We start from the raw sequence: 20,112 nt of genomic DNA on the forward strand, positions 1-20,112 counted from the left end.
GAGAAAACAGCCCCAGCCTGTTCAGCCTCTCCCTGTAGCTCAGATTCTCCAACCCTGGCAACATCCTTGTAAATCTTTTCTGAAACCTTTCAAGTTTCACAACATCCTTCCGATAGGAAGGAGACGAGAATTGCACATAATATTCCAAAAGTGGCTTAACCAATGTCCTGTACAGCCACAACATGACATCCCAATTCCTATGTTCAATGCAATAAAGGAAACCATAACATCTTCTTCACTATCCTGTCTACCTGCGACTCTGGTCATTATTAATTAGCTGGTGGTAACTATTAAAACTTTACATTCAGTGAATGAGCTAAAAGGGTCCTCACCTAATAATGTTATCGATATGTTCCTGGGAAATTGTATCCAGAGGCATGTTGTTAATTTGTAAAATCTGGTCTCCTGGGAATAGCTTTCCCTCTCCAGGACCACCTAAGAAGGAAAATGAAGTCAGCATATTTTTGAATGAAGCATTGGTTGTCCCTCACAGAAAGAGGAGAAAAAGCTGAAAGTACATGGAAAGCTCATTAGCAAATGCAAAGGATAAAAAAAAACACAGAAAATTATTCATACTTTTTTTTTACAACTGCACATCTTGCTGCCTGAAGCTTGTCTCATCTCAATGAAAAGGGAATGATGCATTTCTCAGATTGTGGAGAGAGAGAGAGAGGTGGATTGTACCTGTTTGGGACTTTCTTATAGAGAACTAGGGAACACAGATAATGTCAATGGGACTAAGGATTCTTGTGTGTGTTGAATAATCACAGCGTAGAACCAGCAGACCAGCATGCAAGAAATCATAAGGAAATTGATATTGGACCAAGGACAGGAGCTCACCAAAATAACCAAAGCAAATCTGCCTGTGTGGAATTTCTACGTTCCCCCTCCATGTCTATGTGGGTTTCCTTTGGGTGCTCCGGTTTCCTGCCAATCCAAAGATGTGCAATTTAGGTGGACTGGCCATGCTAAATTGCCCCATAGTGTGTAGGCTAGATGGGTTAACTGTGGTAAATGTGGAGGTAAGGAGATTGGGTGAGATGCTGTTCAGAGGGTTAGTGCAGACTCAATGGGCCGAATAGCCTCTATCTGCACGGTAGGGATTCAATGATGATTCTATGAAAATAATGAACAAGTTAAAGGCATGAAAGTGTGACAAATCACCCAGAGCAGAAGATTCCATGCCAGAGTTTTAAAGGAGAATTGGTGCAGACAATACATATACCCTGACTGTAACCTATCAAAGCTGAGGAACTGGTCCCATAGACTGAAAAATTACTCATGTCACTCCAACAGTTGAGAGGAGAAGAACTGCATCAGAGGTCAGATCAGTTTTCCTTCGTGTGAATCCAAGGAAAGTGATGGGACCACACGGAGTACCAGGCCCTGCACTCAGAGCGTGCGCAGATCAACTGGCAGAGGTCTTCTTGGACATCTTGAACCTCTCCCTGCAGCAGGCCACTGTCCCTGACTGTTTCAAGAGGGCCAACATCATCCCTGTGTCTCAGAAGGCTCGTGCAGCATGTCTCAATGACTACCGCCCAGTGGCCCTAACTTCAATAGTCATGAAGTGCTTTGAAAAGCTGGTCATGGCATTAATCAACTCCAGCCTCCCCACTACTCTTGACCCATTCCAATTTGCCTATCGAACCAACAGATCCATGTCAGATGCCATATCACTTACCCTTCACTCCTCCCTAGAACATCTTGACACCAAGAACAGCTACGTGAGAATCCTACTCATTGACTACAGTTCAGCCTTCAACACTATTATCCCCTCGAGACTGATTACTAAACTTAGTGATCTCAGACTAAGCCCCACTCTCTGCAACTGGATCCTCAGTTTCCTGACCCACAGGCCACAATTAGTGAAGACTGGGGACAATATTTCATCCTCACTAACACTCAACACTGGAGCCCCTTAGGGTTGTGTACTCAGCCCCCTACTGTACTCACTGTATACCCATGATGCATCACCAATACCAGACTAATGCCATTTACAAGTTCGCTGATGATACCACCATAGTCAGTCGAATTTCAGATGGTGACGAAACAGACGACAGACGGGAGGTGGAGGACCTGAAAAAATGGTGCACTGAGTACAACCTAGCTCTCAATGTCGGCAAAACCAAGGAACTCATTGACTTTCAGCACAGAGTGCACATTAATAGCACAGAGGTGGAACGACTGGAGAGTGTCAAGCTCTTCGGAATGGTCATCCATAACAAGCTTTCTTGGACCCTTCATGTGGATGCACTGATTACAAAGGCCCAACAATATCTCTTCATCCTCAGGCAGCTGAGGAAATTTGGCATGACGGTGAATACCCTTGTTATATTTTATAGGTGCGCCATTGACAGCATTCTGTCTGGATGTATCACTGCTGTACCAAACAAGATTTGGAGATGTGGTGAACTCGGCCCGGACAATCATAAAGGCCAACCTCCCATCTATAGAATCCATCTATCAGGCCCACTGTCAAGGAAAGGCCGTCAGCATTCTTAAAGATCCATCCCACCCTGGCAATGTTTTTCTACAACCTCTACCATCGGGGAGAAGGTACAGAAGCCTGAACACACGCACCAGCCGGTTTCATAACAGTTTCTACCCTACTGTTGTTAGAATACTGAATGAACTCACAAACTCTTAAAATTCGCCTGTACCTGTGTTTTTGTTTTTGCTGCTGTTTACCTATTATTTACTTATCTGTGCTACTGAACTCTGTGATCTGGCTGTATTGCTCGCAAGACAAAGCTTTCCACTGTGCCTTGGTACACGTGACAATAAATTACATTAAATTAAATTCAGAAGCCTGGTGAATTATAGCCCAAATAACCTCACATCTTGCATTGGCAAATATCTAGGCCTATCATTGAGGACAGAGTGGCTGAAGATGTAGCTAATTTTCAGCCGATCAGAGACAGTAGTAAAGGCCCTACAAATCTCTATGAACTTTTTTAAATACGTGAGGAGAGAACCTCTGGGTCCTAACGTCCACTGGTCATATCTCACCCCTTGGAAAAAATCCAGCAATGAGATGATAAGCCACTTTTATGATCTTATTGTGGGGTGGGTTCTTGAGGAAGGGGTCTCAGGAGGAGTTGGAGGCTTGGATTGGGGTGCGGATTTGAGGCCATTCCTTGCCCCCATCCCTGCCCCCATTGTCACTAGTTGGATAAAATGCAGGCTCTATTCCTTAACCGAGTTTGCAAGTTGTCATGGTTTCTCAGTTTGGAAATTAGGCACCTTTGTTGACCACCAGGGGGCAGATAATTTGGAAGGTGCCAGGTTCAGGCTCTTAATTGACCATTTTGGTGGAAGTCAAGAAGGCTATCTATGGATCATTTTAATTAATTACCGAGGTGGCAGGAAGAGGGTGAGGGGCCAAGCCCATTATATCACCTTCTGACCACCTTCGGGGAAGAGAAAATTCCACTCTAAGTATTGTCACCATGGCAAATCTGACTGTATGGGAGGAAGAGTGAGATTAGATTAGATTAGATTAGATTAGATTACTTACAGTGTGGAAACAGGCCCTTCGGCACAACAAGTCCACACCGACCCGCCGAAGCGCAACCCACCCATACCCCTACATCTACCCCTTACCTAACACTACGGGCAATTTAGCATGGCCAATTCACCTGACCTGCACATTTTTGGACTGTGGGAGGAAACCGGAGCACCCGGAGGAAACCCACACAGACACGGGGAGAATGTACAAACTCCACACAGAGGCGGGAATTGAACCCATGTCTCTGGCACTGTGAGGCAGCAGTGCTATCTGCTGTGCCAACGTGCCGCCCACATTGGAACCGCCCATTCCCAGGGTATTTACCTGCAGTGACAGACCTCACACACACTGGTGTATCTTCTGAGACCATAAAGCCATAGTCCAGCAGTGGATCTTTGATAATCTTCACTGTCACCTTCAAAGGGCTGCTCAGCTGGTTTGTGTTAGCAGCTGCTCCATCGGCTGGACCTCGATTTCTTCAATCACAAAAAAAGCAAGAGTCGTATTTGTCAATCATTGTCAGTATCTTATTATTTTCCATATTATTTTCCATATTATTTAATCCACCTCGCACCCATCCTCACCACACCCCTTCAATCCCCCATCCCCCACCCCCAGCCTGGACTCTGTCAGGTTCCTGCAAAATTCTCACTCGTAGCCTCTCCCCATCGCATTGGCTTTTTGAGAGCTAGGTCATTGTAAAAGGGATTTCCTCTGCTTCTCTGTATCCACCTCAAAACTGACACACCCATCCTCTAGGACAAGAGGGACCTGCCAAATCCAGGGTGAAAAATTCCAGCAAGCTGTTTCAAGAATGTCAAAGGATCAGAAGATTCTTGGTGAGTTAATAGAATCAAAGACAGAGGCTAAGAGTCACAGAATGGCTGCCCTATCCAAACTGCAGCAAATTGGTTAGGATGAGATCAAAATGTAGTTAGTGAATAAAACCAGGAAATTTTCAGCAAGTTTGGCAGCATCTGTGGAGAAATTTTCAGGTTAGTGAGTCACTGATGCACCCATTGAGGTGAATGATCAGTCCAAGGTCTAGAATGGCGGAACAGGCTCAAAGGGCTGAATGGTCTGCTCAGGCTCCAATATGTCTTCATCAGAAGTGGATAAAGTCAGGGTGCGATTTCCCCTCCCTGGAGATGGTGAGGAAAAGGCAAATATTTGGCTGAGTTCACCCAGAGGCATACTCAGTCCCTTTCTCACCACCTCCACTCCGGGCAGGAAAATCCATGGTGGGCATCCTCAGCCCGCCAACAGGTGAAGCTTTTGAATCTTCAGCTAATGGGCACTTTAGGGCCTAAGCCACTCATTGGCCTGAATACCCTCTCTCCCAGCTGGTGGGAACAGGGCGTGTTTTCTTCACAGGGAACCTCCACTTGCCTCAGTCTGGGGCTAATTGTGACAAGGAGAGGTTCTCATCCCATCCCCAATAGTGTCCCCAAAATACCCACTTACTTACCCACTGGTGAAGCTGGTCATGGTGTGCCACTTGTGCTTCCACCATACTCCCTGAGCCTACAAATCTCTGATTAGCCAGTTACCTGTGGGTGGGTGGTGGGCAGGGCAAGGATTCAGTGAGCAAGCTCCTGATTGGACAAAGGAGAAGCCCTTAAGTACTAAATTGATGCTCAATACAATGATTGTTCATGCTGGGGTGATAGAGGGGGCTAGTAGGTTAATGCCCCATGAAGTCACCTATGCCTGCACTTAGTACTCACCACATTAAATCCTAGCCTTAGGGATGTACCAGGTTTTAAGCAAATGCAAGGGTAGAGAGTGGAAAGAAAAACCATGGGATGGTCTGAAATGAGATTGAAGGCTGGACAATAACAAATGGGGGGTAATGGTGTTAGGCAAATGAAGTCAGAATGGAACAAATCAAGGAGCAAAACATGAATGAGGAAGAGGGATACACAATGACAACAGAGTCACTGCCACAAGATTGTCTGTTTTCCCTGGAGGCTGAGGGGTGACCTTACAGAGGTTTATAAAATCGTGAGGGTAAATAGATAAGGACTTTTCCATGGGTGGGGGAGTCCAAAACTAGAGGGCATAGGTTTAAGATGAAAGGGAAACAATTTAAAAGGGTCCTAAGGGGCACCTTTTTCACACAAAGGGTGGTGTGTGTATGGAATGAGTTGCCAGAGGAAGTGGTGGACATTGGCACAATTACAACATTGAAAAAGCATCTGGATGGGTATATGAACAGGAAGGGTTTAGAGGGGTAAGGGCCAAGTGCTGGCAAATGGGACTAAATTAGGTTATCTGGTCCTCATGGACGAGTTGGACTGAATAGTCTGTTTTCGTGTTGCCCTGACTCTATAAATGATTCCGAGATCTGAATTATTGGGTTAGACATCAAATGGCCATGGGATTTTGATTCAGTGCTGGGAAACTTTGAAAATTACAGTCCCACATATTACCTTGGAATGCCATCTTCTGGGACAGTTGTGAATTTGAAAGGCTTAGTTTTAATTTTAAAAGTTTGAGTGAATTCTCCCACCCTGATGACATGAGAGTAATGACAAGTGTGGTGACAAAATAAGGTGAGAAAGGAAAAAAGTATAGATTTGCATCATTGCAAAAGAAGGTCTTGATTTGCCCTGAAACTTAGAAAGGTGATTTCGAAGAGGTGACGACCTTATTTCAGTGCATTTGCAGTTCATTAAAAGCCCAATTCGACCTACTTACATCACTTTTTCAAAACACCTCTCCTCTACCACGAAATGTAGACAGTGAAAATTTCCAACAGAAAGGTCAGTGCCGGTTCCTGACAACTACAACTTGGTGAAGACTCATCCTGCCATCACCCAATGCACTTCACACATCGACACAGGATGCTGACATGGCGGATTGACGCTCATTAACTTTAGCACCAGGTTACAGACTGTCGGAGACCATCATCACTCAGACTGCCAGCTGCTTACACACCAAATACAATTCATGCGCTTCGAGTAAGTGGTGATGTGTGAACATTAGAGGATCCACCACAGTCAATCAATCACACTATATGAGGATGGTCACAGTCAATTCAAGTGATATAGTCTAGTGATTACAGGTGGGTCAGTTGAGGCATCAATCTGTGAGGGGGGTGGTCCAGCTTTTTTTTGCAATGAGACAAAGGGAGAGATTCAGTCTGACAGAGAGGGACACATGAGCGGAGGGAGGAGATGATGAGCAGGAGAGTGTTATGGACCAGACCAGACCAGACCCTCTCAAAATATTTTAAGAAGGTAGTCTAGGCCCGAATCTTTTCTTATTTTAAAGACAGATGTAACGTGCCGTGTTCCGGACACTATTTACTGGTCAAACTACTTGATATTAAACAAGAAATTTGAGGGTGCATACATGAGGATCAGTGGTCGGCACAACATCGTGGGCTGAAGGACCTGTACTGTGCTGTATTGCTCTATGTTCTATGTAAAACACAATGTATTCAAATGCTATAGTTAAAATACAACAAAAGAAAGAAGAACTTAGAATAAATTAATTCGACTGGAAAACTTAACAGAACAATAAATACAACAACTATTACTAATTAACTGTTTCAATATAGTAGTATTCCATAAACACACCTTTTGGCAAAAAGGCAAATTCAGAAAACAGATTTTGACTCACATGTAATCCAGCAACCTATGAAGAGAACCGCTAGCTTTTCATTATAATCAAGAGAGGGGAAAAATAGATTCCACTTTTTCAACATCACAATAGCAACCGATGCTGAATCTCAAAACTAAAAAACTAGAAATGTGAGAACTGACCACACCCATCAGGCTGCATCTATTATTCCAACTTTAAAAAGAAACAAGGCCTCCCAAGTTGTTTACATTCTAGGCTCTCACTAGCCAATTCGGCACCTCTGCCTTAAAACTTTGCTTAATCGTAACCAGGACAAAACACACTTCCTTTAGCCACAGCATTATCACAAGAGGTCATCAGGTGTCCCCCGTGAGTGAGCGAGAAATGCTGAAAGGGTTAGCAGTTTGGGAGGCTGAGGTGATGCTGTGAGCCCTTGGGTGGGACACAATGCATGCAAGGAGTTCATGAGCCTTGGGAAAGGCAAGTGCCATATCCTGAGTAAGAGGTAACAGAGCGAAGATGGTGGCACTTGATCTTGCAGAGTGCAGAAAATCTTTTCACTCTGTACACAGCACTGACCCACACTGCTCTTTATGCCAGGGTTGGTTGGCTTTGTTATGGTGTTCCCCTTTGGGGGATGGGGGAGGTGAGCAAGGATAAGGATTCCCATCCTCTCCACCAGACAGCCCAGCAGCACCTTCAGATCTCTGTCCTGGAAGGAGCTTGTCTTTCCCCTAAAGACCTTTTCCAGATCAAGCCCCTGCAGTGTGAGAGATCAGTGCTGATTGGGAGAGTCTGAAGTAGTGGCAGCTGGGCTTTTGGGGCAGGGGTGGGTGTTACAAGGAAACCAGGAGAAGATCTTACCTGGAGCACAGGATACACGATTTCATGAGAAAGGCAGCAAGTAATTAGGAATGCATTTTTAAAGATAAATTAGATATAAGTTGAAGATATCTAATTGCAATTTAACAGGATCTTGGTACTGTAAAAGGATTTGTACTCCTTTCCTATGAAGGGATTTACATTCCTCACAGAGGGAGTGAAATGAAGGCACAGTGATTCTTGGGGCATTACGAATGTTCCATAAAGAGAGATTAAACAGACAAAGTCTACAGACTTAAGAGTTTAGATGAATAAAAGGGGATCACTTTGTAACCTATTCAGTTCTTAATTAACTGGACAAAATAGATGCTGGAAGAATGTTTGTACTTGCAGAAGAGTGAAGAACTAGGAGTCACAATCTCAGAAAAGGGCTTAGCAATTCAGTACCAAGGTAAGGTGAAATGTTGTCACTCAGCAGATTGAGTCTCGTCAGGTTCCAACAGAAGAGAGCTGTGGATGTTTTGTCACTGAGCATATTCAAGTCAAAGACTGACCATTGTTTGGGTTTTAAGGTAATGAAGGGTCACAGGGACAGTGCAAGTTGATGAGGCTGGGATGGGAGATTCGCCATAACTTGGTTGAATGGTAGAGCAGGTTTGAGGAATAAATGGCCTACTTCTGCTCCTATTTTTTCATGTTATATTCATCATGCAACGTAGGAAACACAGCTGTGAATCTGTGCACAGCAAGGTAACAGAGACAGCAATGACATCAAAGGATGAAATAATCTGCTTGAAATGATAAACTTTGATCAAGGCCTATGGAGAAATTCCCTGTCATTCCTCAAAACAGTGCTGTGAATCTTTCAAATGTGCCTAAGGTGGAGGAGAGAGTTTCTGAATGATACAGCCTCTAACAGTGCAGTGTGCCACCCCATGAAGAGGCAGACTGTGGTTTAACTGTTCCTTTGAAAAATGCTCATGCTACCATGCGCAATGAGGATTGTCAGCAGTAGTTGAAAAATATTACAATAAAAGTACAAACACAGCATGTTAAACAGATTTGAAATATTGTCGAAACAGCAAAGCATGTACGTTCGAAGTGTTCAAATAGACACACTTCCAAGATATGATCAGCAGGAAACAAACTAACTTTTAACACAATGTGAAAGAAGCTGACACAAAACTCCATTTCATCAGTGATAGATGAAACAATTATACTCCAACACACCAGACGGCCTCCTTCTTTCGAGACCGCAATTTCCCTTCCCACGTGGTTAAAGATGCCCTCCAACGCATCTCGTCCACATCCCGCACCTCCGCCCTCAGACCCCACCCCTCCAACCGTAACAAGGACAGAACGCTCCTGGTGCTCACCTTCCACCCTACAAACCTTCGCATCAACCAAATCATCCACCGACATTTCCGCCACCTCCAAAAAGACCCCACCACCAGGGTTATATTTCCCTTCCCACCCCTTTCCGCCTTCCGCAAAGACCGTTCCCTCCGTGACTACTTGGTCAGGTCCACACCCCCCCTACGACCCACCCTCCCATTCTGGCACTTTCCCCTGCCACCGCAGGAACTGTAAAACCTGTGCCCACACCTCCTCCCTCATCTCTATCCAAGGCCCTAAAGGAGCCTTCCACATCCATCAAAGCTTCACCTGCACATCCACCAATATCATTTATTGTATCCGTTGCTCCCGATGTGGTTTCCTCTACATTGGGGAGACTGGGCGCCTCCTAGCAGAGCGCTTTAGGGAACATCTCCGAGACACCCGCACCAATCAACCAAACCGCCCCGTGGCCCAACATTTCAACTCCCCCTCCCACTCTGCCGAGGACATGGAGGACCTGGGCCTCCTTCACCGCCGCTCCCTCACCACCAGACGCCTGGAGGAAGAACGCCTCATCTTCCGCCTCGGAACACTTCAACCCCAGGGCATCAATGTGGACTTCAACAGCTTCCTCATTTCCCCTTCCCCCACCTCATCCTAGTTTCAAACTTCCAGCTCAGTAACTGTCTCCTTGACTTGTCCGGACTTGTCCGACCTGCCTATCTTCTTTTCCACCTATCCACTCCACCCTCTCCTCCTTGACCTATCACCTTCATCTCCTCCCCCACTCACCCATTGTACTCTATGCTACTCTCTCCCCACCCCCACCCTCCTCTAGCTTATCTCTCCACGCTTCAGGCTCACTGCCTTTATTCCTGATGAAGGGCTTTTGCCCGAAACGTCGATTTCGCTGCTCGTTGGATGCTGCCTGAACTGCTGTGCTCTTCCAGCACCACTAATCCAGTATTTGGTTTTCCGCATCTGCAGTCATTGTTTTTACCACAGCTTATCACGGCTTATCTGACATTCTTCATGTTCCACTTTACAGCTCTTTTTCCGTAACCCTTGATTCCCCAACTGAATCTAGAATAGAATCTAGCTGTCTTAGCCTTAAGTACACAGCAGGACTGTGCTCCAAATAGCTCACTGTGCAAGAAGTTCCAAAGACTCACAAACTCCTGAAAGAAAAAATTACTCCTCATCTCAGTCTTAAATTGGTGCCTTTAATTCTGAGACTATGCCCTTTGCCCCTAGATTTTCCCATGAGGGGAAACATCCTCTCTGCATTTACCCTGTCAAGTCCATTAAAAATCTAAAATGCTTCAATGAGATCACCTCTCATTCTTTTAAACTCTTGGAAGTAGAGTACCAACCTGTTTAACTATGGTTTGTAAGATAATCCACCCTTTTAGGGGATCCTAGTGAACCCAGGAGAGCTTGATAGAAAGTTGAGTAGATTGTGGATTTGTTCTTGTAACTGTATCCATCTAGTAGACATTTGGGGCACAGCAAAAACTGTGGGCTTGTCTCTGGATTGACATTAAATGTAATCACCACTATCCCTACTCAGGACTTTTTGTCACACCTCAGGTTAAAGGAGACATCTCAGAACACAACTGAGGAAGTCAATCTGGGTGTTCCCCAACGGGAAACCCTGGATGAATCAGGACATACAGAACCTGATAAAAACCAGGCGTGAGGCCTTCAGATCAGGAGACCCACTCAAATACAAGGAATCCAAGTATGACCTCCACAGAGCTATTAAGACAGGACCAATACCGATCCAAACTGGAGACCCAGACAGACACCTGGAGACTATGGCAAGGACTGAATGACATCACAGGTTCTAAAAAGAGTCAGTGCTAGATAGCTGACAATGATACATCCCTCCCAGATCATCTCAACACCCTCTATGCTCGCTTTGAGCAGAATTTCGGCAGACAGGTAACACCTAATCTGACAAGTCCTGATGAGAGTCACTGCATCAGAGGTCAGATCAGTTTTCCTTCACGTGAATCCAAGGAAAGTGATGGGACCACACGAAGTACCAGGCCGTGCACTCCAAGCACGTGCAGATCAACTGGCAGAGGTCTTCTCGGACATCTTGAACCTCTCCCTGCAGCAGGCCACTGTCCCTGCCTGTTTCAAGAGGGCCAACATCATCCCTGTGTCTCAGAAGGCTCGTGCAGCATGTCTCAATAACTACCGCCCAGTGGCCCTAACTTCAATAGTCATGAAGTGCTTTGAAAAGCTGGTCATGGCATTAATCAACTCCAGCCTCCCCACTACTCTTCACCCACTCCAATTTGCCTATCAGACCAACAGATCCATGTCAGATGCCATATCACTTACCCTTCACTCCTCCCTAGAACATCTTGACACCAAGAACAGCTTCGTAAGAATCCTACTCATTGACAACAGTTCAGCCTTTAACACTATTATCCCCTTGAGACTGATTACTAAATTTAGTGATCTCGGACTAAGCCCCACTCTCTGCAACTGGATCCTCAGTTTCCTGACCCACAGGCCACAATTAGTGAAGACTGGGGGCAATATTTCATCCTCACTAACACTCAACACTGAAGCCCCCCCAGGGGTGCGTACTCAGGCCCCTACTATACTCACTATGTACCCATGACTGCGTCGCCAAATACCAGACTAATGCCATTTACAAGTTCGCTGATGACACTATCACAGTCGGTCAAATCTCAGATGGCAACGAAACAGACTACAGACGGGAGGTGGAGGACCTGGAAAAATGGTGCACTGAGAACAACCTAGCTCTCAATGTCAGCAAAACCAAGGAACTCATTATTGACTTTCGGTGGGATATTACTCATGCCCCCCTGCTCATTAACAGCACAGAGGTGGAACGACTAGAGAGTGTCAAGGTTGTGGGAGTGGTCATCCACAACAAGCTTTCTCGGACTCTTCATGTGGACGCACTGGTTACAAAGGTCCAACAACGTCTCTTCTTCCTCAGGCAGCTGAGGAAATTTGGCATGACGGCGAATACCCTTGCCAACTTTTATAGAAGCGCCATCAAGAGCAATCTGTCTGGATGTATCACTATCTGGTCAGGTAGCTGTACCATTCAAGATCGGAGACGGTTACAGAGAGTGGTGAACTCGGCCCGGACAATCACAAAGGCCAACCTCCCATCTATAGAATCCATCTACCAGGCCTGCTGTCAAGGAAAGGCCGCCAGCATTCTCAAAAATCCATCCCACCCTGGCAATGTTTTTCTACAACCTCTCCCATCGGGGAGAAGGTACAGAAGCCGGAACACACGCACCAGCCGGTTTTGGAACCGTTTCTACCCTACTGTTGTTAGAATACTGAATGGACTCACAAACTCTTAACATTCACCTGTATCTGTATTTTTGTTTTTGTCGCTGGTTTACCTATTATTTACTTATCTATGCTACTTAACTCTGTGATCTCCTGTATAGCTCGCAAGACAAAGCTCTTCACTGTGCCTCGGTACACGTGACAATAAATTCAATTCAATTCAATAACTCTCTTTTAAAGAGCCACATTCATAACATTTGCTTCAAGTGAGTCCGGACTGTTCTGTTCACCAGAAGAATTATGAACGGAACTAAACCGTGCAATCATGGTGAACATCCCTACTCCTGACATTAAGACGGTGGGAAGGTTATTGTGGAGGGAGGTGAAAATGGCCAAGGCTAGGACACTTCCCCAGCTCCCCCCTCGATCCCAAAACTGCCACTTCCTCCAACATCTGCTCCCATTTAGCAGTTCTTAGGAGTTAAAATTCAGCTGGAATTGTTGGATACAGTCGAGTTTATATCCCAAGGAGATTGGGAGGCCAGCAGGACTTGAAATGCAAACATTGAGGTTCAAGATGGTTTACATATTCACTAATGGCACCCAATTACTATCATTTTAAACTCACAAATATTGGAATACAAATATTCTTATACCAAGATGGTAACAACAGAAAAATTTGAACTTATACAGCACGACTCACCGTGTGTCAAAATGTTTATAGTGAATGAATTACTTTGGAAATGTAGTCACGTAAGTGCAGAGAAATGCAGCATCCAATTTCTGCACAAAAAGATCCCACCAGGAGCAATAATTTAAATGGTCAATCATGATGTTGGTTGAGAGATAAACATTGACTGAGACACTGGGTGTATTCCCCATTCTTGTTTGAAAAGTGGTTCTGCATCTTTTACTGCCAGCAGACAGAGGTCAGTTCAATGTCTCAACTCACACATGGCACCCCGGACAGTTTGGCACCCTTTCAGTACTGCAGTGAAGTGTCAGCCTGGATGATGAGCTCAAATCCCAGGAGTGGGGAATATTGAACCTAAAACCTGCTGACTCAGCAGCAACGAGTGCTCAAATACTACAGTTACATTGTCCCTTTGACACATCAAAAGTGGATATGAGAAGCAAACAAAGAAATTTACAAGATTAAGTACCATTACAAGTTGTGTAACAAAACATTATGACAATGTAAATGCTATTACACAGAAGGCATATATATAAAACCTACACAATATTGATAGGTCACAAAGATTTAAAGGTACACAGGCACAGCAATTGTACTGGCAATGGAAACAGCTCTGTAATGAGGCTCAAGTCCTGAACTTGCCCCCACTGGTCACAACAGTCATTCATTGTTATTTCTATGGGGAACTCTTAATTAATCTGGAGATGGGACTACTTCTAATTAAGGATGGCAGCAGGTTTGCGATTCTGGGAGGTCAGTTAGAGGCATCGGAGCGGCAGCCTGCAACTGAGTAAGACACAGACAACACTTCAAGAGGAGTGTCTCTTCCAACTTACAAACAAAAACTGCCTTACAGTTAAAATTAGGTTTATTGTTATGCAGGTCACTACTGTAAGGTGGAAAGGGGTGGAAACAAGATATAAAATGTAAATGATTTTATTCACAGTTGCTGATAAATGAATAAAATGTAAATATTCACATTTGTAAAATTTCAATAAATATGTAAACAAAGCACTATAGACGAGTGTAAGATGTAAAATGTGAATGAATTACACTACAGTATAAGTAAAATACATGGATTAATTCCTACTTCATTGTGAATAATATATGAAACACAATGAATTATTTTACAGATGGGAATTAATTGAATGATTTCCTTCATTGGTTGGATTAAAAATTGAATGGATTCTTCTACAGAAGGGAAGAGAATGTTGCAATAAATGTGAAGATGTTTTGCAGAGATGGGACACAATATAAAATGTGAATTAATAACTGTATTGATTAGTTTGTTGTAAACATTGTGAATACATTCTACCAAAGATAATGGTATATATGATATAAATAGATCTCTTGATAAATTCAAACATATAGAATTTGAGTTCACACTCCTGAGGGAAGGGCATGATGCTTTCAATGTGGTTAGCTGCTTAGCAGATAAGAATAGTGTTTGAGGTTTTAACCTGCGCCTTTCTCACCACGTGACAGACAAAAGGGCGTCTGCACTGGGAGAGTATTACATTTGCAAAAGTCCAACTCCAAAACTGCTGCAAATGAACCAACTCTCTTTATGACCACTTCAGATTTGAGCCATCGCAACTAACTCCCTCCCCTGCAGAGACAGGTCAGTGGTGTTAATATTTAAATGAGGGTGAATTAAAGAAAGTTTTAACTTAAATTTAAACTTAACCACTGCTGCATCGAGGTTCAGATTAAAATGGAGGCACAAATGAGCAGCATCTTATGGGGCCAGTTAAAGGCCAAGCCCCATCCTTCTCTCCTCGTTCTCTCTCATCTTTGGTGGTCTGCATTGCCCTAATGGGCTTTGTATGTAAATAAATCAGTTGGAAAACACGAGTGATTTAATGATGGTGGATAGGAGGTGAATATTGCCACAGATGATCCAGTGGTGGGAAAAACTGGTTGTACGTAATAGCACTTCCGGGTAAATGTGAAGAAGTAAAGAACATTAAAAAATTTGAAGGCCTAGAGGCCAAATGTTTACAGAGGCTCTGTGCTGATTATGGTATAATGAGATTCATGTAAGTTGTGACACAGTCACAGAGTCATTCAGCACGGAAACCAACTCTCTGGCCAACTTGTCTGTGCCATCCCAGTCTGATCTAGTCCCATTTGCCAGAATTGGGCCCATATCCCTCTAAACACTTCCTACTCATGTACCCATTCAGATGCCTTTTAAATGCTGTAATTGTACCAGCCTCCACCACTTCCTCTGGCAGCTCATCCCATACATGGACCATCCTCTGCATGAAAAATTTAGCCCTCAGCTTCTTTTTAAATCTTTTCTCTTAAACCCATTCCCTCCAGTTTTGGACTCTCCTACATTAGGAAAAAGGCTTTAGTTTTTGATCCAATCCACACCTCTCATGGTTTTATAAACCTCTATAAGGTCACCCTTCAGCCTCTGCCACTCCAGGGTAAACAGCCCAGCCTATTCACCTTCTTCCTATAACTCAAATCCTCCAAACCTTGAAACATCCTTGTCAATCTTTTCTGCACCTTCTCACACTTAACAACATCCTTCTTATAGAAGGGCAACCAGAATTGTATGCAGTATTCTAAAACTGGCCTCACCAATGTCCTCTACAGCTGCAACATGGCATCCTAACTCCTACACTCAATGTTCTGACCAATAAAGACAAGTGTATCAAACACCTCCTTCACCTCCCTGCCTACCTGTGATTCCACCTTCAAGCAAGTATGCATCCGCACCTCTAAGTCTCTATGTTTGGCAAGACTCCCCAGGCCTTACCATTAAGTGTATAAATCCTGCCCTAGTTTGTCTAACCAAAATGCAACACATCATATTTATCTAAATCAAACCCCATCTGCCACTCCTCAGCCCATTGGCCCATCTGATCAAGGTCCCGTTGTACTCTGAGATAACCACCTTCGCTGACCACTACACCACAGGGAGAAATTTCTCATGTCTCTTCCTTCTCACAATTTACCCAAGACAATGCTGTTTCAAGTAAAAGGTTTTCAAAAAGAAAGATTACTAAAAATTCAACTTCCATAACTCAGCTGCAAAATCAACTACTCTGCTGCCTGTAGGAATCTGGAATTATAGAAAGGAAGTAAACAAGGAGCCACTTTTCACAGAAAAACATGCACCTCATAGAGTACGTCACAGATTCCTGATCAACATGGTCCTTTTGTCAATGATCTGGTTAGAAAATATTTTTTATTCACACTCTTTATAGCAACTCTCTATCATTCTGATTTATTATAATCTGCCCTTGGTTTCCCTTCTCACTAGCTTGAAACGATTGTTTCCTGCTTTTTTTTTGTCCCAACTTGCAAGTTTGCTGCAAGCATGAAAATCTTTTTTCTCACAGTGAAGTCACTGCATGTGCAACCTGTGGTAAGAAGCTGAAAAACAGCACTGGAGAGAAGCGACCAAGAACACTAATGAAGCACAAGGCAAGGAATAAAAGGAAAACCAATTGCTAACAAGAGAATTAATGGAAAATAAAGCATATTTGAATCACAAACAAACTGAGAATCAAGATGAACCACCAAAGACAGCTACAAAGAGATTGGCAGCAAATTATCTGGACTTGCAAATTACACCATTTTGAAAGTCATCCAAATACTAATTGACAATGATTCCATTGCTTGCCAAGTATACAAAAGGACAGGGAAAGAAATAATCAAAAGCATCCCAACAAATCAATGGAAAAAGCTATTCGTCATCCAGCTCCCAATTACGCTATCACCTGCAAAAGGCAGACAAAGAAAAATCATTTCAGACATAGGATGAGAAGCTGAAGAAAAACTCTTGGTATAGGAATGAGTGATTTTGCAGTGTCAATGACTGATGTTGGCCTGGGATTGCAATTCCTGTCAGCATGAATAATACTCAAGAAAAACTTCAAGTTCAACAAGTCAACATTTCTTGTTTTCTTTTGTTTCTAATTACAGAAATTACAGAATATTGATGAAAGGAAACAATTCGATAATGATGTCAGATCAGTCGTTGCTTTGGTTTAGAGTCACTAGTACAGAACTAAACTTCCAAATTTCACATTAATGGGTAATTGAGTCAGGGATGCAAGACCGCTCCAAAATGTTAAAAAAAATGTTCTTTTTTTATTTGACATAAATCCATAGAGTATCAAATGCTCCAGATTCCAATTTGGAGGCGGCTGATGCAAAGGATAGATCAGCCATGTCAAGTGCCCAATGCCAGTTGGTCCTGAGTGAAAGTATGCAGATGAAGAAATTGAGAGAGAAACACAATCAGGATACCACCTGTAGACATTTGACTGAAGTACCAGAGATCTACATAGTTAAAACTATTCCAGCATAGTTAGGAAAATGAATGAAGGCAAAGGAGAAATGCAACAAAGTCGTGCCTGGTTTAGAAATGGAAATATTACAACAGTACAATGGGATATATTTGTGCCACTGGAGCTACAATGCAGCTTCCTCAATACAAGCATTGCTCCAACATGTACAAACAGGCTGTAATCATCATTATAATAGTTATTAGCTTCTATAGAGACCTTTAGGATTTAAGAACACTATAAGGCTGAGTTATCTATTGTGTTTCCATCTGTATGTGTGAAGGTCTCTCAGCTGCAACTCGAAGTTATTTTTCAAAAGTAATGATAAATATTGCTAAAGTTCATGCAATTTGGAGGCCCTGTAAATATGTATAACAATACAGAATTCAATTTAAAATCGTTATCATCACTGTAGGAAGTCATATGCCATTGAAGGAGCTCAGAGGTTAGTGACATGTAACACTAATACTATACTGAACGAGCAAAACAAGGAATAAATTTTTTAAAATGGAAAGCAAAGGGTTGCTAAATGTTACTGAATTACTTAACTGGAGAATAATCTTTTTATTTGAGGTCCTCTTTATCTATTTTCCAATTTGAATCTTTTATTGACAATCATATTGCAAATACATGTACTCAGCAAACTGCCAAATCCTGCACAGAACTGAAACTTGAGTATAACAAGACAAAACACAGTTACAGGTGAGCAGCACATGACTAGTCAAGCTGCCTAATTGTCTTTGCATAATCAAACTCAATGCAAATAATGCACTGACACAGTCTCAGAAATTGATAATGTTGTAGATTATGTCACAAGTAATAGAAATTTGTTCTCCAATCTCTCACAGATGAAAACAGGCCCAAATACACAAGTTCAGTCGACAGAATGGGATGCTGTTTTCCACAGCCTAAACTCAGAACAGAAGTACACAGCCTGCACAACTCTCTTGATTTGATTAGATTAGATTCCCTACAGTATGGAAACAGGCCCTTCAGCCCAACAAGTCCACACCGACCCTCTGAAGAGTAGCCTACTCCTGACTAATGCACCTAACACAATGGGCAATCTAGCACGGCCAATTCACTGACCTGCACAACTTACCATCCATCTTTGTTGAAACCCCTTAAGATGAAGTAAACAATTGAATTTGCCAGTTCCGTCACTAAGTCACTTTGCAAAATTGAATAGTGCAGAAGAAACACAATACATCAAAACAAAGAAAACAACGAAATAGCCCTATGAAATTATGAGAAATCTGGTTTTAAAACTTACCAACTCTATTTTGTTACCTAAAATCTGATTTCTTGAACAAACGCTACAGCTTTCTTGCAAAACACAAAGACGTTTCTTTTGCTGTTTTCATCTAATCCATCCTACACACTTACTTGTTCAAAAATAGGCCTAAAGGCTTACAGGAATATTTACTGTAATTACTCCATTTAGAATGTGTGCAATTACGTCTGTCTGATGAGACCTATAACCAGCTAGAATATTTGGACACCTAGACTTCTGTGTGACACCACTGTTCACTGTCACACCGAGAATGTACACATTGTAAATTGTGCCTTTGCTTTTAAATGATGCTGTTACTAAAGCTAATAGGTTGCTGTTAAAGAGTCCAAGGCCATGTTATCTTTGTCGATTTGCATATAGACTCTCATCATAAACTATTACTCTGCAGGTACAGCAGGACTTCAATTCAGTTCATTCAGAAGATGTCACTTTTTATCTCTGAAAATCTATACTGCCATTGCTTATTATTCGAGACAATATATTTCTTTGCAGAGTCCAAATGTTGCAGGTATGAACTCAAAAAATCCAAGCTGTAGATATAGTGTACATGGATCAACAGCTGAGGAAATGTTAAGTTTAGCTGAGGAAATATATATTGATTTATACACATAGGTATATCTGTACATATCACACACATACTGCGTGACCATGCAACACTTCATGTGAAGTACCAATTATAGTCACAGATGGAAACCACTGGAAGAACAGTGTTTTCACTTGTACCAGCCAGAATTACACAAGATGGGGACAGACAGTTGCTTATCCTCAGCTTTAGTGGATGTGCCATCTTTCAGCAAAAGAAGACTGGGAAGACAGGGAAATTATAATAAGATTAGCAGAGATGGGCTTATTACTTTAATCCAAAGTAAACAACAGAATCTCATGGAGCTGTAAACTTCTCTAAGGCTATTAAAGGCATTAAAACCAAAAAAGGAGCACAGATCAGATAATAAAGGCACAAAGTATGGGCATTAAAACAAGAAAAACCCAAATCAAATAATAAGGGTGAAATAAAATCCACATTCTGTAGATTAACAGTGTTATTACATAATTAAGATAATTATATATTTTGCTTCATTAAAAATAAGCAAGTTAGAAGAGATCCTACTCTTTTATCACAGCAAATAACTTTCAATTGAGTTTTTATTTTAAAAATTACTGATCACATGATACTCTCTTAGAGTTAGAGAGAAGACACCAGTCTTCTCTCTAACTCTAAGTATGTGAAGCGAAAGGTCTTAGACACTTTACTAGAGAGCTGCATTTG

The 20,112-nt window shown here is 42.7% G+C and overlaps 1 protein-coding gene across 1 annotated transcript in view; it reads right to left on the reverse strand.

Moving 5' to 3' along the window:
* Positions 1-20,112, reverse strand: part of LOC140491367 (FERM and PDZ domain-containing protein 1-like) — a 102,338-nt gene that overhangs the window by 51,164 nt on the left and 31,062 nt on the right. Inside the window, exons 3-4 of the mRNA XM_072589450.1 lie at positions 3,836-3,987; positions 333-435 (exon numbers count right to left, since the gene is read on the reverse strand). Coding sequence (XP_072445551.1) covers positions 333-435; positions 3,836-3,987 — 255 coding nt within the window. The remainder of the gene's footprint in view (positions 1-332; positions 436-3,835; positions 3,988-20,112) is intronic.

Source organism: Chiloscyllium punctatum, chromosome 2, assembly GCF_047496795.1.
Source record: "Chiloscyllium punctatum isolate Juve2018m chromosome 2, sChiPun1.3, whole genome shotgun sequence".
Lineage (NCBI taxonomy): Eukaryota > Metazoa > Chordata > Chondrichthyes > Orectolobiformes > Hemiscylliidae > Chiloscyllium > Chiloscyllium punctatum.